This window comes from Mirounga leonina, unplaced genomic scaffold (genome assembly GCF_011800145.1).
Source record: "Mirounga leonina isolate KUSES-001 unplaced genomic scaffold, KU_Mleo_1.0 Mir_115, whole genome shotgun sequence".
In the NCBI taxonomy this organism is placed as follows: domain Eukaryota; kingdom Metazoa; phylum Chordata; class Mammalia; order Carnivora; family Phocidae; genus Mirounga; species Mirounga leonina.
Window position 1 is genome coordinate 96910780 of NW_023270268.1, and position 23723 is coordinate 96934502.

The 23723-nt window shown below is 37.9% G+C and overlaps 1 protein-coding gene across 2 annotated transcripts in view; it reads right to left on the reverse strand.

The window, feature by feature from the left end:
* Window positions 1-7557: 7557 nt before the first annotated feature.
* The window catches only part of ATP6V1A (ATPase H+ transporting V1 subunit A), a 60418-nt gene continuing 44252 nt past the window's right edge, over window positions 7558-23723 (reverse strand). For both annotated transcript variants that reach the window (XM_035000146.1, XM_035000147.1), the window contains exons 9-15: window positions 20690-20812; window positions 20483-20597; window positions 19221-19284; window positions 17623-17826; window positions 14826-14920; window positions 12659-12830; window positions 7558-9909 (exon numbers count right to left, since the gene is read on the reverse strand). In XM_035000146.1, the coding sequence (XP_034856037.1) occupies window positions 9817-9909; window positions 12659-12830; window positions 14826-14920; window positions 17623-17826; window positions 19221-19284; window positions 20483-20597; window positions 20690-20812 (866 nt within the window). In that variant the 3' untranslated portion in view covers window positions 7558-9816. The remainder of the gene's footprint in view (window positions 9910-12658; window positions 12831-14825; window positions 14921-17622; window positions 17827-19220; window positions 19285-20482; window positions 20598-20689; window positions 20813-23723) is intronic.

Sequence of the window (23723 nt, forward strand, 5' to 3'; positions counted from 1 at the left end):
GTACACACAGGAATGGCGCGCACACACTAGCACATGTACACACACCGGTGTGCACACTCACACGCATGTGTACGCACAGGTGCGTGCACACACACATGTACACACAGGCGCGCATGCACACACATGTACACACAGGTGCGCGCGCACACACATGTACAGACGGGCGCACACACGTACACACAGGCGTGGCGCGCACACTAGCACATGTACACACGCAGGTGCGTGCACACACGCACGTGTACACACGGGTGCACACGCACGTGTAACACAGGCGCGTGCACACACGCGCACATGTACACACACGGGCGCGCACACACGCACGCACGTGTACACACAGGGTGCGCGCACATACACACACGCACATGTACACACACAGGCGTGCGCACACACACGCTCACTGTGACAAATTTTAATATCTTCATAAATTTCCCAAACATCCCTAGGGATGATGCATCCATCATTCAGAAACACTGATCTTTGAGATCATGATGAGATCACCATCATGAGAAACACATGATCTTGGTTCACGGCTTCCTGAAATAAAGGTCACGTCTCCCAATTTGTTTTGCAGATAGATATGGCCTTGTAACTAAGTACGGACCAGTTATGTGTCGAAATGCCCTTAAGGAAAAGGATATGTTTTTCTTATTCCTGATGGATGGAATATGCTTTGTAGTCCTCCGCAGGAGCTGGAGCGGCCATCTTGGGCTTGAGGATGAAAGACATGTATTGAGGATGGAGAAGAACAAACTTGGGTACCTGAAGGTCATCATCCATTTGACCAGTCCTGGGATGCTTACATTTATGTAAAAGAAATAAGCTTTGACCTTATTTTAACCACATTATTTTGGATTTCTGTTACTCGAGTTAAACCTAATCCTAACTAAAACAGGTAGATATTTTTATCATCCCCATTTTACAGATGAGAAAACTGAGAGGTTAATTGTCCAAGGTTGCACAGCTAGTATGTAGCCGAGTTGGGATTTGAAACCGTATAGTCTAACTTGAGATCTTATGCTCTCTCTCACTGGCTATGATATTTTGCACCTGCTATTAGACAAAAGGGAAGGAGTCTACTGGAACAGGAGCAACTGATAATGGGGATGATATTGAGAACAGCTGTGTTTGAAAGCGCTAGTGAGAAATGTATATATATACATATTATTGTCACTGTGGTTCAGGAATTCTTTCTTCAAAAAAGCAAGCCCATTGTTCCTGTCATGTGTGTGGAGTAAATTATTTTAATGAAGCATAATTTAATCTTCAGTTCATAACATTTAAAGTGGTATCACTTATACTTCAACCCAATTTGCTGTAAAGTCAAGGTGCATCTCTCCCTTTCTGCTCAATATTTATACTGTATAGCCTGTGTTTGTGTTTACAAAGTTCCGAGGGATTAGTTTAATTTTCTCTTGAACTATGTTTTGAGGATATGGTAAAGTGACATAGGTCATTAAAAAAAAAAATTATTCAAGTTAATTAACATACAGCATTATATTAGTTTCAGGTATACAATTTAATGATTCTAAATAGGCCTTTTTTTTTTTATGGGCAAAGAATTGTAGCTAAAGTTATAATCTAATCAGTGGGGGTCCAAGTAAATTGATTACTGAATTTGGGATAAAATACAGGCAACGTGGCGCACACAAAATTCCCATTGGGAAGCCCAAAAAGACACCTCAAAGAAACAAAGCAGCTTTAGAAGTACGTTGCGCTATTTCTTCCTTGAGCAGCTCTGTAAATAACAGGGACTTATTTAATTATGGTTATTAAAAAGAGCATAGTAAGAGTGAACTCTCAAGCTTCCCTGGAAGTAGTTTAAACAAGGTAGTATCACTAGGTGCTACTACAGGAAAAAAATATATTTGAAATGGTGTCTTGTTCAGTTATTCTATTTCATTTAATTTTTAATTTTAGTTTTTTGAGTAGGTTAACAGTCACATGATTCAAACGTTGAAAAATATGTTTTATTATTTTAGAATGTCACCTCCTGAAGAGTTTTGCATTTGATGAGTTTCTATATGGAATCAAGCCAACATTTAGGCTCCTTTTTAAAAGTATTTGGCAAGCACTTATATTTTAACAGGCACTAAAACAATCAGTTTGGCTTTTTTTTTAACTTACAGTTTTGCTGCAGTTTCTACTTTGAAGACCACCTTCACGATTTTTGTTGTGTCTATAACTTTCTATACTTCATATTTTTCTTTAACAATAGCTCACTTTTAATATTTACTGTTTGGCTTCCTCCCTAAGCAAATCCTTGAAATCTTGGATATGAAGTACTAAAAGTTCACCTCTATACATTAAAATGTATACTATTCATGTCTTTCTCTGAAAACCATCTCATGGACACAGAGCTGTGCTGTGCAGATCTCCCTTCAAGGAAAGACATGCATGCAACGTGTTGGCCCAGCTGCCTGGAGTGTTCGGCAGACAGCCTTCTGCTATTAGCTCCTTCCGGGTCAGGTCTGCAGATGCCACCTCACCTGGGGTCATGTCCTCACAGGGCAGCCTCAACCTGGAGTCCAAGGGAGGCAGGAGTAATAAGGGCTGGCCATTCCAGCCAGATGCATGTCAACTGTGATTGGCAATATTTGCTCCAATAGCTTCCTCACAGGAGTGGCCAAGTCTTTGTCAGGCCTGCTGTGTATTTTGATTTCCACTATGCACACCCTGTTTGGCCCCTTCTTTGCTCGTCGATTCCGAAGGAACAACTTGCACCCCCATCTCCATCTCAACATGTTTCCAGAGAGTCTAACCTGCAATGCCACACTTGAGAAGATACTGTCCTAAATTGTGTTTTCAGGACAAGTGTCAAAGGTCTTCATAATGGCTTTAAAATTAAGCATGAAATTTAAAAATAAAGGCCATGAATATGATTTTATATGATTGAAGGCAATTTGGCTTTTACACAGGGTATCCAAAACTTTTAGTGCAATTTTAAGTCATCTAGTAAATGCTAGATGTTATTATTTTGGAAGTTATAATAGTATAAGAGCTATTCAGATGATGGTTGAAAAATCAAACTAAAAAATTATCTTAATGGATTTTTAAAAAAAGAACTTGAATCCCAAGACAAATGCTGTTTTTAAAAAATGGAACTAAATTACACTCTTTTATAATTATATTCACAAACTAAGCCTGTGTATGACAAAATTCAAGTATGTCACACAATTTTGATTCCTTTTTGAATTTGCCTGCATATAAAGAAATGGGCAGAAGAGAAACTGCTGGTCCATTCAGTAAATACTGTAACAATCCTGCTTGAAATCCGTACATAAAGCAATTACTACTGTTCAAATGTCATGATTTCGGAACATTTTGTCCTACTGTCAGACCATTCTGAATCTAAATCAGTCAGAATACATGTAAATCAGCACAGCAGTGTTCAAGGTCAGTAACAAGGGATGTCTTAAATAGGATGCATGGTTCGGTAAAATTTTATAACTCTGAGATTGTGGCACAACTAGTTAACATTCTGAGAATACTTAAGTCTTCTTTGTCACCTTTCATGTCTAAGCATTGAATAGATACTTGTTTCACAAAACTTGCCCCATGCTAAGAATTACCTGGGATGTTTGTTAAACTGACTCCTATACCCTCTCCCTAGAATATATTTTAATTCAGTCCATTTAGGGTGGGCCTGAGAATCTCTATCATAAATACAGCCCCATATGTTTCTTATGTTCAGAGAGGTTTCATAAACAGCTAATCAAGACACATATACTTATTTAAAACATCAAACCTTCTTTATATAGTCATCCGTTGCTGCTTGGAGGACTGTGATATGTATTCATGGACGTCTGAATACATACTTGTTTGTGACTGGCTATGTAGCATGTCTGTGTGGTCTCATTAGCTTCACTCTTCTAAGAATGGACTATTCCCCAAATCCTGGTCAACTGTTTGACAAACCAAATTACTGGTTGCAAAGAGAACTGAGAGTTCCTGAATTGAAAAATTCAAATCTATCACCACTTAAAAATCAAACAAAAACATGATTTTATTATTAGGTAGAACTTAAAAGCATTTCAAAGCCACCACTAAACATTTCTTAGTGAAAAACCACTTTATTTATTATTATTATTATTATTTTTAAGTAGGCTCCACACCCAGTATAGAGCTCAACAAAGCTACTTTAAATAAATAGAAATCCTTTGGTGTAACCTTTTTTCTTTTGGTAAACTTATTAAGTATGGCCTATGTACAGAAAAGTGCTTGAATCCTGTGTGTAAATTCTTACAAAATGAACACACCCATGTAAGCAGGACCCACAAGAATCAGAGCATCATCAACACCCCAGAATTCCCCCATAGGCTAACCTCCTGTTTTTTTTTTTTTTAAAGATTTTATTTATTTGTGAGAGAGAATGAGAGACAGAGAGCACGAGAGGGAGGAGGGTCAGAGGGAGAAGCAGACTCCCCGCTGAGCAGGGAGCCTGATGCGGGACTTGATCCCGGGACTCCAGGATCATGACCTGAGCTGAAGGCAGTCGCTTAACCGACTGAGCCACCCAGGCGCCCTAGCCTCCTGTTGTAATATCACCTTCCCCACCATGTGTGACTGCTATCCTGACTTCAAACACCATGTATTAGTGTTATAGTTTTGAATTCTGTATCGATGGAATCATATAGTTTGTATTCTTTTGTTTGGCTTCTTTAACCACTGTATTTGTGAGAGTCATGCATGTTGTTGCCTTAACTCCCATTTCTATATACTATTTCATTGTGTGAACAGGCAATTTGCTTATCCATTCTTCCAAACTACCCATTTAGGTGGTTTTCAGTTTGGGGCTATTACAAATAGCGCTGCTATGAACATTTTGGCACACGTCTTTTGGTGGACATACATTTATTCATTTCTCTTGTGTATAGACCTATGAATGGAATTCCTAGGTTATTAGATATTCCTAATTCAACTTTGTAGATACTACCAGAATAGTTCTCCAAACTGATTGTACAAATTTATATTCCCACATTTATGACCATTCTGGTCGCTCCACACCCTCACCAACACTTGGCATTCTGTTCTTTCCATTTTAGTCCTTCTAGTGGTTATGAAATGCTGTCACATTGTAATTTTAATTTGCATTTTCCTGGTAACTAGAAGCTAAGCATCTTTTTCATATATTAATGGGCCATTTTGTGAGGTGCCTGTTCAAGTCTTTTACCCATTTATCTATTAAGATTTCTTTTTTTTGACTTGTCGTTCTTTATGAATTCTGTGGATACAAGTCCTTTTAAGGTATTTGTCATGAATTGTTTATGTTCTTATTCCTCCACATTTTGATGACTTCTTGTAATTTTGATAAAAATGATTATTTATTTCCAGACTCACCTCCCTAAACTCTGGCTCAAACTGTTTCTCAGTTACATTTTCCTTCTTAAAATGAGTCATCACACTATGACTACCTTGTTCAGCCAGTCATTCCTCCCTACACTTTTCTTCTGGTTTATCTTTGTATGTCACATTTATTCAAACCAACTTCCCCGTTGTATGAAAAGTACATACATAAGGAAAAGATATACAGTATGATTTAGTACAAAGAGACACTAGAAATCAGGAGGCTTAAATGCTGATATTAAGTGGCAGTGTGACATAGGGCAAATCAGTTAACTTCTCTGGACTTCAACTTCCTCTTCTGTGTTAATGAGAAGGTTGGAATAAATGACCAAAATTCTCATTAATCTAAGAAGCTGCTTTATTTCAGGAGTATTAAAGCCTACATCTATTTATAACCATAATAGGTGCACTATTTGCTCTTTAAAGAACATCTTCTCTTTGATAAACTCTTTCCAGGGGCGCCTGGGTGGCTCAGTTGGTTAAGCAACTACCTTCGGCTCAGGTCATGATCCCGGGGTCGTGGGATCAAGCCCCGCATCAGGCTCCCTATTCAGTGGGGAGCCTGCTTCTGCCACTCCCCCTGCGTGTGCTCTCCCTCTCCCGCGATCTCTTTCTCAAATAAATAAAATTAAAAACAACAACAACAAAAACCACAACTCTTTCCCAATACAGAGGCAGAATGTAGTGTGGTGATCAAGAGTATGCTCCCTGGCATCAAGCTACCTGGGTTCAAAGAGTGTCTATTCTTTTTCAGGGTGCTTCCTTATTTTGTTACAGCAATGGCTTTTCAGTTCCTGATTGAATGATCTTTTGTCCCTGGGTCCTTAAGAAGTCTGAAGCAGTTGCTAGTAGTATCCCACCTAAATCTCCTGGGCCATGACTACCATTTCACTGCACACCAGGCCAACCTCCCAACTACCTGCACCCACATCTCTTATGGGGTTTTCTGTGGCCACCAGTGCCTGATCTACCAGTATGCAAGCGCTGGGCATTGACTCTCCCAGTCCTTGTGGGAACAAGCCTTCATTGGACTGACAGGAGCCGGCTGTCAGTGACTGACGAAAGTTCTCCAGTTCTCTTGCACCACAGGTGGGATAACGGAGGTGTGATTCTTCAGTTGCTACCAGAACTCCATAGCAGCGCTGTGCTTAATAATCCAAAGTGTTAACTTATTTGATAGTGAATTTTTATTGGCTTCGTTCAATTCTGTCTGAATTCTTTACACCCCTCCTGGTGTGTCCTGAGGTCACATCCCAGATAAACTCCCTGTACTCAACTGCTTGTCTCAGTAAACTTCTGGGGTAACACAAACTAAGAGGAGTCCCGTAGAACAACTTCTGCGGCATTTTATCACAGCCCACTTGGGAAAGTTGCTTTCCTTCTCTGTGCTCTTATATTGTAGCAATACATTAAAAGATATTGGGATAGGGCGCCTGGGTGGCTCAGTCGGTTAAGCAACTGCCTTCGGCTCAGGTCGTGATCCTGGAGTCCCGGGATCGAGTCCCGCATCGGGCTCCCCGCTCGGCAGGGAGTCTGCTTCTCCCTCTGACCCTCCCCCCTCTCGTGTGCTCTCTCTCTCTCTCTCAAATAAATGAATAAATAAAATCTTTAAAAAAAAAAAAAGATATTGGGATATTACCAAGTGGACTAAAAATTGCCCATTGTATCACGAATAAGCTTTCCTATGAATTTTTAAGCATTTCTCTATATAAACTTGACACTTGATAGTAATATGCTAATATAGAGTGGCTCATTTCACACTCCTCTTTACTCCCTTGCAAGTTGTTAAAATACATTTAAAGAAATAAAATATGTCCCAAGTAACATGTTGCTACATTGGATCCTAAATGATTTGGCTTGCAAAATCATGAATTACAAGGCTTTAGTTCATTTGTCAAAAATAGAAATGAGTACCACTGATCTCCTTTAATTTATAAGTGCACTTTTAGAAACCATTCACTTTTTCAATTTAAAGTAATATTCAGGATGGCATGGGATTCTGTGTACTACACTTCCAAATCATACTGGTATATGATTATAGGCCTTTTTGCAGTCTATCGTGAGGGCCCCAATTCAATTTCATGATCTTAAGTAATAATCTATAAAGAAAGGGAGAAACAAAAAATTTTGAAGTTTATACTGAAAACAGTAAGTCAAAATACAAATAGGTGGCATGTTTTCTAGCAAACACACACACATACGAAGAAAAAAATGTTAATTTAAATCCACTTTTTATTCTTTCATAGATTTTAACAATTATACACAGCTTTTAACATAAAGATAGTGAAATCTCAAGGATAAGGAGGCAATATATATGGCCTCTTCTATTCGTTCTTCAGGATGGAAGGAAATTTCCAAAGGGTACAATGTGTGAGATTTAACACTGGAAAAATACATATGAAACTTGTTTAACTGGCTCCACTTAGGACCAGGCATAGCACAATATAGAACTGCATCATCTTTTTAAAAGATTGTTGTAATTTTAACACATTCTTACCAAAGAAATATGATCAGTGACCAATTTGAAATTCTACAACATATAGGTTGAAGGACACTTACAATGAATAGCAGAGCATCTTCTATCTCTAGCCTCTTCACACCCATACATCAACATTCTTAAAAGGGAGTAGGAATTACATTGTAAATTCAGAACAACAAAAAACAAACTTGGTAAAACTTTCTTCATCATATCATTCATTACTATCACAGTCCTAGTTTGCTGGTCAGTTTAAGGTAGGAATAGAACATTTTTGAAATCCTTTTCATTTCCACTGGTCTCAGGTCCTCTGGGTAGGAGGCCACATTGGAAGCAAACTGATAAAGCAGCACCATTAAGTCCACATCTCAACAAGTCACTGTATAATTTTTATCTTCCAATATTCGGAAAGGTTAAAAAAAAAAGCTGTGTGGAAGAATATCTATCCTGAGTAGCAAGCCACTGTAAAAACATGCAATCTGCAAGGATTTCAACAAACTATAGCTAAATTCTCTACTCACGGCATCTTTCCTTAACGGACCAAAAGAAATACATTACTAAAAATTAAATAATAATATACTGAGGCATAAAATAAATACTTTACTTATGCTATTACATTTGGGTATTTGAGATTGTTAGACATATTCACATACCCTTTCCTCTTCCCAAAGAGGAAGCAATGGTGCCAGCACTGTTGGTCAGAAAGAGTTAATAGAGAAACTGTTGCTCTCAGAGCTGTTCTGTAGTGTGCCTTACACAGACACAGAAATTATTATTTTAAAACATATACTGAAAAGACAGGATGAAATTATCTTTCTTCTCACATGACCCAGATTCTGTCATCAGCAGATATAAGAATTAATTTCCTCCCTATTAAACAGAATGGAAACTGTTATGCTGCTACTGCTACAGAAATTCTGAGAAATCTTTTGAACCAGTAAACTGGTAAACTGGTTGTTCAAAAGTTCACTAAGCAAACAAACATGCAAACACGTGACACATATCTATCTTGTAAAAACGTAATGCCACTCTGGCCCCAATTTTCACTACAGTCCAGCTGGTCCTTAATGGTGCAAACAGCCTTTAACCATACTGAATACCTTCTCTGTGGCATTTTACTGCCCATCCCACTGCCACATGATTCTTAGAAGCTCAGGCTTCTAAGACGTTTGAGAAAAAGGAAAGGGTGTGATGTGGATCAAGTTCCGGTGATTGTTTTAAATGTGATTTTAAAAAGAATTTTTTAGTAATGTAGTAGTATAGTCCTTGATACTGAATTTTTCATAGTGAAATAAATATGCTTTAACAAGATGATGTTTAAGTTTGACCACCTGGCTCCTTTTCCACTTTTTTAGAGGGTACTGATTCATATACTGTGCTGAGTCCCACAGATGCCTGTTTTAAAAACAGCAGAGTTCCCAACAGTTTCCTATAAACATTCCTGATTTATACTGGGGAAAGCAATGCATAATTGGAACATTAATCATTCATGTTTTTAGAAAAAGGCAATTATATCCTGCAAAGCAGTTACTCAGCAAAATGCTAAGCTGTAAATAACCTTACCACATAGATAGAGTCATTTCACAAAGTACCTGTCAAAATGTATAGAAATCTGGCCTTCCATTCCAAATCTATTGCAAAGAGAGTACATGCAGTAGTCCTGTTTACAATTTAAAGGCGAGGAGGAAAGGGCAAACCGAGGACAAGTAGGGATGTCACCCTACAGACAAGTTTACAGTAGTGTAGCCATTATATATCATATTTACTACATTCACCACTTCGGAGAAAGGATCATGGAGGCCCTTCAAACACTGGAACAAAGGAATGTTTGTTTTATATAAGACCTACCGGATAAACAGGGAAACAAATGATAACACACGTAGGCACTAGTCTCAAAGCTGCACAATAAAGAAGCAAAAGGTTTGGAGATGAGAAATTTAGGAAAATATACACATGAGAGGAGGTTGCTGAGGAAAGGAAGGAAAGAAATCACAGTTCTAATCTTCAAGGCTACGAAATGCGTTCTGCATATCTTCAAGAAGTTGTGCATAGTCGGCCTTGATCTTTGCCTCACCATCTTTCACTGGATCCTGAGAAAAGACAGTACAGAACTCAATTTACCTTTGGAAAATAATTTTCAGAACAGGTAGTAAGTTACTTATTTTGAACATATTTTGAGTATTAGGTTAAGTGAGGTATACTGGCAAAACACAGGCAGGAGTCAAAAATTATCCTTATTTTCCTTTAAGAGTAGAACTGTATGCAAGGAGGAACACTCCAACCTAAGAGAAAGAAGACAAAATTTTGATTCCCCTGAAACTAATAATACACTATATGTTAACTAAATTGCATTTAATTTTTTTAAAAAAAGACAAAATTTTGGTTTTGTATTTGGCTTGCTAATTGTATTCAGTGACCAATGGATTTATCCTCAACAACATGCAAAATATGGGGAAATTATACAATATCACATATTAGATGTATTCTACTGCATGTACATGATAGTTGGAATTAATTTGGTCAAAACAATTTACTGTTCAAGGTCTCATAATATCACATTGGCACAGGGAAGTAAAATTTCTAAAATAATCTTAAAAGGCAACACATTTTAAATCTCTATGGAAAACAACTTAACTGAGCAGTATGTATAAAATAGACTTTATGTATAAATAAAAGAGACTTTAAAATATTTAAGCTCTCTAACCAAATCGGTCTACTTCTGGGAACATATAATAGGAAAATACACAAAACCAACTACAGAAACAAAGCTGTCCATACCAACAACTGGAAATTTCCTAAATACTTAACAATAGGAAAATATTACTCTCCAGCCACAAAATAATGCTACAGAAGAATATTTAATGACATAAAAAAACAACTGAGGGGGCGCCTGGGTGGCTCATTTGGTTAAGCAGCCGACTCCTGATTTCGGCTCAGGTCATGATCTCAGGGCCCTGCAACTGAGCCGTGCCTGGCTCCATGCTCAGTGAGGAGTCCCCTTGAGGATTCTCTCTCTCTCTCTGCTCCTTCCCCACTTGTGCTCTTGCTCTCTTGCTCTCTCGAATAAATAAATAAATCTTTAAAAACAAAATAAGAGTTTAAAAAAAAAACTTGGGATGTCAATTTGATATAGTGTGCTGTAAACACGAAAAAGATACCAACTTGAATCACACTACTAGAAATCATCACTATATTATTATTGGATATTTTTTTTTATCTCTTCATATGAATGTATAATTTTATTTATTTCAGCAATAATATACAGTGTTGTATTAGTTTCAGATATACAATATAGTGATTCTTTTTTTTTTTTAAGATTTTATTTATTCATTTGTCAGAGAGAGAGAGCACAAGCAGGGGGAGCAGCAGGCTCCCCGTTGTGCAAGGAGCCCGACATGGAACTCAATCCCAGGAGCCTGGGATCGTGACCTGAGCCGAAGGCAGAAGCTTAACCGACTGAACCACCCAGGTGAATCAGTAACAGTGTACTCTTAATCCTCTTCACCTATTTCATTCATCTCCCCTCCCATCTCCCCTCTGGCAACTACCAGGCTGTTCTCTATATATTAAAGAGTCTGTTTTTTGGTTTGTCTCTTCTTTCCCTTGTTCATTTGTTTTGTTTCTTAAATTCCACATGAGTGAAATCATACGGTATTTGCCTTCCTCTAACTGACTTATCTCACTTAGCATTATACTCTCTAGATCCACCCATGTTGCAAGTGGCAAGATCTCATTCTTTTGTATGGTTGAGTAATACTCCATGGTATTTGTGTGTGTATCACATTTTCTTTATCCATATGAATGTGTAATTTTTAAAAATAAAATCTGGATCAAATTACATACGGAATTTTTTTGCAACTTGATTTTTTTCACTCATTATACCATAAGCATTTCCCCATATCTTTGGATTTTCTTTGAAAAAACAGTATTAATGTCTTCATAATATGCTTGCTATAATTGTATATGCCATAATGTACTGCTGACCCTGTTCACTCTTGAATGACATTTAAGAAGTTTAATAAACAATATTTTATATGTTCATATAAAAAATCTCTGATTAATATGTCAACTATACTTCACCTAAAAAAAAAATCTCTGATTATTTCCTTGGGTTATACGTTTTGAATTGGAATGAAGTCTCAAAGAGTGTGAATATTTTAAAATTCTTGATACAGTGAGTGTCTATTTTTAAAGATTTATTTTCAACCTACAGTGTAAACAAACACTATATATAGAACACAGTCAGAGAACCGTTCTCAATTTCTCAATAGGTGATTAGTAAATATATCTGGATGTCATCACTTAGAAACCCAATTGATCAAATACTTTAAAAACAATTTTACACATTCGAGCTTCTACTAATAATTTCATTTAATTATCTATTTATGTTGTGCACTTCAAAAAAAAAAAGAGAATCCACCTGAAAGTCAAAAGTGATGGGTAATAGGGAAAAAAAATGGTGTGTAACAGGATACTTAGAAGTAAACAGCATTAAGTCATTTCAGATGAGCATGGAGGTAAGATGGTAATAGGTACTTGAGGAAAAGTAATTGCTGCTCAGCCATGATTTTAGCTCTAAATTGCCTGGCAGTTAAGACAAAAGGGAAAACACGTCAGCATTTATTTTAGACATGACATAGTATAATTTTTATCTCTAGAATTCCTATTTGAATGTAAATTTCCGGTCTCTTCTGGTTTTACATAACCTGAGCATGTGTGAAAATGATAAACCCAAGTTTCACACACCAGGTTTGTGAATAAATAGGTTGTTTGTACAGAGTTAAAAAAATAAAAAGAAACATTTCTTACTATAAAAAGTTAGGTAGAAGCAAAATATACCTTGAATTTCATAGAGGAAAGCTTATAGAGAATCTCCCCCATGTGCTCACGGATAATGGACCATGTGATTTTATTGTCACTCTGTGCAGTGGTTTCGACAGCTCTCCGGGCCATATCATAAAATGCAATCATGTTGGACAGCATCCCGACTGTCTTGTAGAATGGGCAGAACCTCGGGTATAAATGAAAATCAAAATAATAAAAATAAAATCCAAAGCAGGTTCATACTTTATCTATAATATACCGGAGCATTAGCTTTTTTATTTAAATATGCAGACTACTTTTATTTATTGGATGATAATAATGAATGAAAACAAAAGTGGAAAAGACTAACAACTACTTGACCAGAGCTTTTTGGTACAGATGAAATATGGGGTGGATGGATAAATGGAGATATTTATTTACTTAAGAGTGATGTTTATTTTTATCTATTAAAATAATCAAAGAGGAAGAACAATCAAATAGTACTGCTATAATCTAACAACTCTCTGAGAGTTTGTTTTTGTACAGTACAGTTAAAGGAGTAACCCAGACGGTAAAATAAATGAATTGCAAAAACTCCTTGTGATAGTGGGATTAAGGTTTAATGAGTAATAGAAAAGCAGAAAACTGCAATTTCCTAAGGTGAACAGTAGTCCCTTCCCCCATTAATTGTTCATTTTCACTTACCCACACCTTTTAATAATGAGGACACACAAGTTAATATTCAATTTGGATCACATGCACGCCTATCAACTTTCTGATACATTTAAACACACTTGCATACACAATTTCATGCACATTCTGTATTACACTTTCTGAAGAATTTTCCTTTGGTTGAGTTATCTTTGTATGGGTGGCCAGAGCTTCTTAAGTTCCTAATACAGATTTTTGAGGCTATTGCCATATTTTCTGCTTGTCCTACATTCTGGTAATATTCCTATGTGTTCAGTTCCCTCTTCAGTCCAAATATGATTTGAGGGAGAAAAGCTAGCCTATGATCAAAGGGCTCAATTTATCGAAGTTTAAAGGAAATGGGGACTTTATTTTTTTAAAGATCATATAATAGGGATTTTTTTGTCTGCTAGTTTTTTTGTTTTTTGTTTTTAAGATTTTACTTATTTATTTGACAGAGAGAGAGGCACAGCGAGAGAGGGCACACAAGCAGGGGGAGTGGGAGAGGGAGAAGCAGGCTTCCCGCCGAGCAGGGAGCCCGACGCGGGGCCCGATCCCAGGACCCCGGGACCATGACCTGAGCCGAAGGCAGACGCTTAATGACTGAGCCACCCAGGCGCCCCGAAATGGGGACTTTAAATAAGCCACAGCAGTAGCAGACACAAGTGGGACAGCTAACAGAGACTATGGCAGAAAGAAAGAAGACTAGGACTATTGGGAAATGGAGCAGGAAAGTAGGACATAATTACTTAGGAAAAGAGTAGAAGCGGCATGCGCAGCTGTAAAACGTAGTGAGAAAAGCATCTGAAGGAGGCTCCATGCACTACGCCACAATCTAATCTAATTAAAGATGGCTGGATAGGGGCGTGGGGTGGCTCAGTCGTTAAGTGTGTGCCTTCGGCTCAGGTCATGATCCCGGGGTCCTGGGATCGAGCCCTGCATCGGGCTCCCTGCTCAGCGGGAAGCCTGCTTCTCCCTCTTCCACTCCCCCTGCTTGTGCTCGCTCTCTCGCTCGCTCTGTCAGATAAATGAATAAAATCTTAAAAAAAAAAAGTGGCAAATCCCTTTAAAAAAAAAAGGCTGAATAATGAGTGAAAATACTGTTGTCAAAACTGCACAAATGAGGAAAATCAAAGATAAGGGGACATATTAGATTGTTAGATGTTTGCTATGAAAATACAAAATAAACCTATATATTGAGTCAGAGTTCTGTCTGTATGAGAAAAAAAAAGGATTTCTAATGTGGAGGCGGCTCTTTCTTCAAAACTCAACAGAAAATCCTTAAATAAAAAAAGAGGGGCGCCTGGGTGGCTCAGTTGGTTAAGCGACTGCCTTCGGCTCAGGTCATGATCCTGGAGTCCCTGGATCGAGTCCCACATCGGGCTCCCTGCTTGGCAGGGAGTCTGCTTCTCCCTCTGACCCTCCTCCCTCTCATGCTCTCTGTCTCTCATTCTCTCTGTCTCAAATAAATAAATAAAATCTTTAAAAAAAAAAGAAAATCAGGATAGGTTACCTGTCATAAGGAGTATATCCATTTTGTTGTAAGAAATCATCTTTGATAAGTTTTGCTACCTCCAGAGTGATTTTATCTGTTTCAGCTAGAGAAGCCTAGAAGAAAAAAAAATTTTTTAGAAATTTACTTCAATATGGGATCAGTGATTGTAATCAATTAACCAAGCAAAAACTATATAATCAACACACAGTCATCTATCATTAACAAAGTCACTTCATAACTGCTTGTTGATTTTTTTTATTGTGGTAAAAACATGTAACAAGTTTTTCATCTTAACCATTTTGAAGTAGTTCAATAGCGCTCACTATATTCCCATTGTTGTGAAACAGATTTCCTTAACTGGTCATCATGCAAATCTGAAACTCTATATCCATTAAATAGCAATTCTCCTTTTCCTCCTCTCCCAGAACCTGGTAACTACCATCCCACTTTCTGTTTCTATGAATATCACTACTTTAGATGGAATCATCCTGTATTTGTCTTTTTGTGACTGCTTTATATCACTTAACATAATGTCCTCAAGATTCATCCATGTTGGGGCGCCTGGGTGGCTCAGTTGGTTAAGTGACTGCCTTCGGCTCGGGTCGTGATCCTGGAGTCCCGGGATCGAGTCCCACGTCGGGCTCCCTGCTCAGCAGGGAGTCTGCCTCTCTCTCTGACCCTCACCCCTCTCATTCTCTCTCTCAAATAAATAAATAAAATCTTAAAAAAAAAAAGATTCATCCATGTTGTAGCATGTGTTAGAATTTTCCTTCCTTTTTAAGGCTGGATAATATCCCATTACATATATACACGCCACATTTTGTTTATCCATTCATTAATCAAAAGACAGTTGGGTTGCTTTTACCTCTTAGCTGTCGTGTATAAGTGCTGCTATGAACATGGTATACAAATAAACTAATGTTCTTTTACTGATGTTGGCTAACTGAACATAATAAAAAAAAGTTCTTTTTTTGAAACACTTTCTTCACATTGTCTTGCTAGCTTAACTATTTGAATTATGAATCTTGAGTTTGTTTCAAAAAAGATCTATACAGGGATACCTGGGGGGCTCAGTTGGTTAAGCGTCTGCCTTCAGCTCAGGTCATGATCCCGCGGTCCTGGGACCAAGTCCTACACCCAGCTCTCTGCTCAGCGGGGAGCCTGCTTCTCCCTCTGCCTGCCATTCCCCCTGTTTGTGCCCTGTCTCTCTCTCTTTCTGACAAATAAGTTAAGTAAAATCTTTAAAAAAAAAATCAATACATTCCATGAACAGTTACTTTTTTAAAAAAGAACATTACAGGCGCCTGGGTGGCTCAGATGGTTAAGCGTCTGCCTTCGGCTCAGGTCATGATCCCAGGGTCCTGGGATCGAGTCCCACATCGGGCTCCTGACTCAGCGGGGAGTCTGCTTCTTCCTCTCCCTCTGCCGCTCATGCTCTCTCTCTCTCTCTGTATCTCTGTGTCTCAAATGAATAAATAAAATCTTTAAAAAAATAAATAAATAAAAATAAAAATAAAATTACATGGTGTTTAGAACTATGTAAATGCATGGGGTGCCTGGCTGGATTAGTCAGTGGAGTATGTAACTCTTGATGTTGGGGTTGTGAGTTTGAGCCCCATGTTGGGGGTAAAGATTACTCAAAAATAAAATCTTAAAAAAAAGAAACTATAAATGCAATTTTTTTTTCTGTGTCTGAGTACTGTTAGAGCTTCTTTAAATACCCCTGCCTCAAAAGCTTTAACTTTGGCAATTACCCTAAACAGCCTAGCTGGTAAAGATTTGTTGGAAATTGTGGCAAAGGGACAGGCCCAGTAAGCTAACTGCAGTTGTTTGTCATCTCTGTGCAACTAAGCTCCTTAGAGGTAAGGATCAGGTCTTCTTTCTTTTCTTTCTCCTGTTCTTTTTTTTTTAAGATTTTATTTATTTGCAAGAGAGAGAATGAGAGACAGAGAGCATGAGAGGGAGGAGGGGCAGAGGGAGAAGCAGACTCCCCGCTGAGCAGGGAGCCCGATGCGGGACTCAATCCCGGGACTCCAGGATCATGACCTGAGCCGAAAAGCAGTTGTTTAACCAACTGAGCCACCCAGGCACCCCTCTTTCTCCTGTTTTTTTAAATCCCTTTTATCCCTAATCCCTGCTTCAACCATAAGTATTTTTTTTTAATATTTGTTATTATTATTTATTTGAGAGAGAGAGCACGAGGGGGGGAGGGTCAGAGGGAGAAGCAGACTCCCCGCTGAGCAGGGAGCCCGATGTGGGACTCGATCCTGGGACCCCAGGATCATGACCTGAGCCGAAGGCAGCTGCTTAACCAACTGAGCCACCCAGGTGTCCAACTGTAAGTATTAAAATGTGTTTTATGTGTATCCCTTTATGTGCAAAAATTCATGTGAAATGTGTATTTTATTTTGTATTAGTATTTTATACTATGTAAAGCAGTCACATATGTGTCTTTGGCTCTTTTTCAGATCCATCCATGTTGCTGTGTGCCACACAGTCTGCTTCCAGGTCCTGCATACCTCATTCTCCATGGTGTGCAACCCCAAAACTATGAGCAGTAAAACACTGTTCAAAGTGGGTTTGTTACTCAACAATAGGTAATCAAAACAATAATCATCTTTCTACCTTCCATAACACAAACAGGACCCTCAAATATCTGCTGGATAAAGGATAAGCTAAACTTCTATTAGTTCAAAAAATATTTAGTAAGTACTCATTTTGCTAGGTAAGAATCTGTATATCCAAGGTTCTATCTGTCCTTACAACATACCACTCTAACTCACAGACCTGTCCTCCGTGGGACTTAACCACTCACCTTTCCCACAAGTTGTACAATTTCTGCCAGGTCTTCTTCTTCCTGCAGAATCTCTTTAGCTTTGGTCCTCAGAGGAACAAATTCTGTGAAGTGTTTGTCATAGTACTCGTCCAAAGCACGCATGTACTTGCTATAGCTGATCAGCCAGTTGACAGAGGGGAAATGCTTACGTTGAGCTAGTTTCTTATCTAAGCCCCAGAACACCTAATTTAAAAACAAAACAAACAAATACAATGATTTTTCTTATAAAAAAAAAAATTTTTTTTTAACAGTCTTAAAGTATATTTGTCCTAAATATGCAATTCTATAATATTTTGGTCAAATTATCAATCTTTTCAGTATATCCCACATATAACTGAAATAGAATACAACTTAAAATTTAAAAAAATATATTCGTTTTAGTTTCAGGATGGATATTATCTATAAATCAAATTCAAATTGTATCTGAATTTCCTTAATAGTATGGCAAATCTGATAGAAGAAAAATGAATGGACTCTTCTGAAGATTTATTATGGTGCAATATAAACAGAGGAACCAGAAAATGCTTACTGAGATAGAATAGATTCTTCACTTTGATTAAACACCTTGAAACATTCTGACTAAATTCAATTCCCTATGATTAAGGGCCAATCCAATAAGATCTAACAGTCATTTTTCTGAGGCCAAATGTTCACATATATTTTTATGCATTCTTAACTTCGCTTGCCCTTTCCCTGAAATTGAAACTCAAAATGTTAGCAAAGGTTAAATACCTTGAGAGTTATAAATATAGCTTCTACCATTTTTTTTCTCAGACACTGACAGAAACATAAGCAAATATTCTTTTTCCCCCATGAATAATACACACAGTTATGAATACATCAAAATTTTACTACAGCCCTGATTTGTATACATCTTTCATTTAGGCTTCTTTTGATGGCCAAGTTGACCAGCTATCCACTGCAATTCCTGCCTTGTCACTGGGAAGCAGCTGCGTAGGCAGAAAGTACATTTTCCAGCTTTGCTTTCATCTGGGTGTGGCCAACAGAATAGAATGAGTGGGGTGACTGCATCTGAGCTCAGAGTTCACAGTGCGGGTGTGCCTTCTCCACAGTCTCCCTCGTGCCAGCCAGAAATGCAGACGGTTACAAGGCTAGGTGACAGTGGAGCCCCAAGCTGGTAGGAACCCTGGTCTCTGAATTACTAGTAAGTGGAAAAGAGCCATCCTCTGATAAGATCATCTGCTTTGGATCATACTATGAGAAAAAAGAAACTTCTACCGAGTTTTTGCCATTATGCATTTTTAGGACTATTTGTTTCTACAACTAGGGTTACTCTCACTTAAAGGCTATATTATTCTCACACTAATAAAACTTTGCTATTCCGGATGTATTTTCCACTTACAGAAATTAAGTTTGTTATAAATCTTAGGCAAAGAGCTAAGAAACAATGGACAGTATTAAAAGCTCTCAGTGACAAGAATGTTCCTAAAACAGACTTTCCTATTGCTTAACTCTGTAGTGAGTAGATTAAATACTTCACGATGATTTAGATAACATTAGAGCAGAGCCAGGGTTGGAAAGCTCAGAAGTTGACTATACGTTAGGAAAAGATATACCTGAACAATACCAAGAGTAGCAGATGTAACTGGATCAGAAAAATCACCACCAGGTGGAGAAACCCTAAATTTAAAGGGAAAAAAGGCATTATAGAAGATTAAGTAACTGGCATATGAAAATAAAAATCGTTTGAAAGTCAATATTAATGTAAATAACTTTAGAACTAACATTTTTTTTTTAAAGATTTATTAGAGAGAGAGCCAGAGAGCACAAACAGAGGGAGTAGGAGAAGCAGGATCCCCACTGAGCAGGGAGCCCGAGGTGGGGCTCGATCCCAGAACCCTGGGATCATGACCTGAGCCGAAGGCAGACGCTTAACTGGCTGAGCCACCCAGGCGCCCCTCGAACTAACCTTTAGAACTAAACTTTAGAACTAAGAAAAACTGACATACAAATATTAATAAAAATCAGTACTGCATTGCAAATAACAATGGTAACTACTGAATACCTTCTAGTACTAGAAATGAGAGATATAATCAGTTTCGTGATTCTAATCAAAAGATGAAACAGGAAGGAAGAAAAAGCTCTAAAAACAAAGTATGGCTTTATGTAGTGATCATGGATCTTCATTTTGTTTTTACTTTGATACAATCTTACCTTAACATGTCTATAAATTTCTAAGTTATTAAGACACTGTGACTTAAATATAATAAATCAGTTAAGTCGAATAACCAGAATATGCAGAGAGAACCTAAACATGTACATTGTAAGGAGCTCTTTGGGTGACCCTGGAGTGCAGTCTTGGTTAAGAACCACTACCCTCGGGTGTCTGGGTGGCTCAGTTGTTTGAGCGGCTGCCTTTGGCTCAGGTCATGATCCTGGAGTCCCGGGATCAAGTCCCACATCGGGCTCCCTGCTCAGCGGGGAGTCTGCTTCTCCCTCTGACCCTCCCCCCTCTCATGTGCTCTCTCTCAAATAAATAAATAAAATCTTAAAAAAAAAAAAAAAAAAGAACCACTACCCTCAGAAGAAGCTGAATTTTTTCTCTTTAAAATTAATGACTTTTGGGGCGCCTGGGTGGATCAGTCGTTAAGTGTCTGCCTTTGGCTCAGGTCATGATCCCAGGGTTCTGGGATCGAGCCCTGCATCAGACTCCCTGCTCAGTGGGAAGCCTGCTTCTTCCTCTCCCACCCCCCCTGCTTGTGTTCCCTCTCTCGCTGTGTCTCTCTCTGTCAAATAAATAAATAAAATCTTAATAAAATAAAATAAAATAAATGACTTTTAATTTTTCTTTTGAAAAGTGAACAGTTGAGGTGCTTACGCTCCTACAATGCTGACACTTCCTTCTCTTTCAGGATTTCCAAGACATTTCACCCGGCCTGCTCGCTCATAGAAAGAGGCCAGACGGGCACCAAGATATGCAGGATATCCACTATCTGAAAAAATGAAAAGAAATTTAAGAGAGGGTCTATGCCAGTCCTAAAACTCTTATCAGCCTTCTTACATGATAAGCAATACAAAGATTTACCTGCAGGCATTTCAGCTAAGCGGCCAGAGATTTCTCTAAGAGCCTCTGCCCATCTAGAGGTAGAGTCAGCCATCATACTGACATGATAACCCATGTCACGGAAATATTCTGACAGCGTAATTCCTAAATTGGGAAGAATATCACAAGTTATAATTCTACAATGTAGAAACCTTACTTTGTCACCCTTAAGAAAACTTTAAAACAGTAAGTACATGAGGTAGACTGATAGCTGTTCACCAAAATCTGTTCTCCCTTTTCTTTTATGCACACAGTTGAATTATGTTTCCTGGCCTCCTTAATATTTAGATATGACCATGTAACTGACCTTGAGCTGATAGAATGAAAGTCAAAGTAATGAGTTCCATCATCAAGCAAGCCACACATCCTTTCATGCTCTTTATTCCTTCTGACTTACTGAGATAGAGAGGACTCCCAGGAGCTCTGGAAATCATGAGTTGAAAATGAAAGAGTACTTTTCAGCCTGGGTCCCAGCCCAGAATGACAGAATAAAAAATAGATGCTGACCACTTAAAAAAAACATCTATTATACTGAGCAATGACAAGTTTGGGTTTATTTGCTGCCATAGCCTATTCTAATATAATACACATTTTAAAAAGTAGGAAAAGACTTTTTCCCTATTCCTTGTTGAGATAATTATGTCTGAAATTAATTTCCACTGTAGCTTTTATCTACATATCACAATACACATACCAAACCCCCCCAACTAATTAGCTTGTTTATTTTTCAAAAGTAGCAAATGTTATTAACCTGACTAATATCTTAATTATCCAGATCATTCTGCTGTGCATATTAGGTTCCATTCTTTTAAATCACTATTGTAAACCATTTAGAAAAAGAGTCTAACGTACAGAAAGAAGTCCCGGGTTCTAGTTTCTGTTCTGTCATTAACCTCAGCAAACTAGCTTCATTTCCCAGTGTGGTTTCCTAATCTGTTAAAATGGAATAACTCTTGCTCTATCTATCTGTACATATCAGATGAAATGATACATATAAATGCCCTTTGAAAAGTACAAGGTACTATGCAACTCCAACATATTAGAAAGTTATAGTTGTTACTACATTGTAAGAGCTCCCAAATCTAATGCCCTGATTCCTTTATTTTACCCGTAAAGAAACAGAGGCATATATAAGTAAAACAAAATAGCACTCAAAAATTCAGCAATTTACTATTTATCATATCACATCTTTCAGAATAAGAAATACTGATATCTGAGGCTTTTAAAAAATGATTCCATGATCAAAGTCTTAAAAAAATATCACTTCTCATTATTAAGGCTTAAAAAACACATTCATCATCACATATTCCAATGTGATGATAGGATCAGGTCCTCTCTTATACCAGCATGGCTACATTTTCAGTCTCTGTGACGATGCTCATTAATGCTTGTGTGTATGTATTAGAAAGACTTGGTGGAAGAGACAGATATATATGAGTAAACTTCAAAGGAGTTTCACAGACCTAATGATATCAGCGCCTACCAGTTTAAAAAAAACAAAAAACAACACCTTAGACAAAATCAAAAGATGAACAAACTGGGAAAACAGTGGCAACTCATGATAGATAAAAGACCATTTTCAAAGAGCTTTTATAAATCAGTATGAAAAAGAACTCCTATCCAAAAGGAACATGGACAGAAAGCAGTTTTCAAATGGTTAATACAAAGAGCAAAGATGCTAGCTCACTGAAAGAAATACAGACTGAACAGGTATCTAATAAAGCAGGGATAGTAAAATGCTAATTGTCAAATCTGGGTGCTGAGAACGCAATATTCTTTCAAATGTCTATGTGTTTGAGAATTATCCTAAGAAAGTGGTACAAAACCTAGCACTGGTGAAGATGTGGAGAAACAGAACTCTTGCTCGCTGTTAACCCTTTTGAAGGGCTATCAAAATCTAAAATCTATATTAACAGTTGTATGCTTGGCAATTTTACTTCTACAAATTTACCTTACAAAAATGTACAAAGAAACATGCACAAAACATGAAAAGAAACTATAAAAAACACACATAAGGATGTTTTAGTGATGCAAGGTTTGTGATAGCAAAAAAACGATCAATAATCCATGTGTCTACCAGAAAGATGCTGGTTAAATCAGTTATGATATAGCCATACAGCTGGGATACTGTGCAGCTATTTAAAAGAAGACTTCCTGTCTTAAAATAGTAGATGAATAGGTCACTTTTCCCTTCTCACACAAGTAATCACCAAACAAAGAGAACAAGAAATACAAAAACTCTATTATCAGGGCACCTGGTGGCTCAGTCATTAAGTGTCTGCCTTTGGCTCAGGTCATGATCTCAGAGTCCTGGGATCGAGCCCCGCAACAGGCTCCCTGCTCCGTGGGAAGCCTGCTTCTCCTTCTCCCACCCCCCCTGCTTGTGTTCCCTCTCTCGCTGTGTCTCTCTGTCAAATAAATAAATAAAATCTTTTTTTTTTTTTAATTTATTTATTTGACAGAGAGTTAGAGAGCACAAGTAGGCAGAGCGGCAGGCAGAGGGAAAGGGAGAAGCAGGCTCTCTGCTGAGCAGGGAGCCCGATGCGGGGCTCGATCCCAGGACCCTGGGATCATGACCTGAGCCGAAGGCAGCCGCCCAACCGACTGAGCCACCCAGGCGCCCCTAAATAAATAAAATCTTAAAAAAAAAAAAAAAAAAGATAACCATAAGAGAAGAGAAAAAGTTTCAGAAACAATTCTTGAAAATTTTCCAAAAAAATAAAAGACATCTTCATAGGTTGAAAAGGTAAGTAAGTATGTTTCAGGAAAAATTTATCAAAACTGTCAATACTGGCATATATCCTAATAAAGTTATAAAACTTTAAAGAGAAATTTCTTTGAGCAAAAAGAAAAATCATCTATAAAAGGGAAAAAAGCAGGTCGGCTTCAGATCTCTATCTGGCATTATTTTTTTAAAGATTTATTTATTCTGAGAGAGAGAGAGAGAAAAAGGGAGAGAGAGAAAGAGAGAGCTCATATGAGTGAGCACACCAGGAGAAGCAGAGGAAAAGGGAGA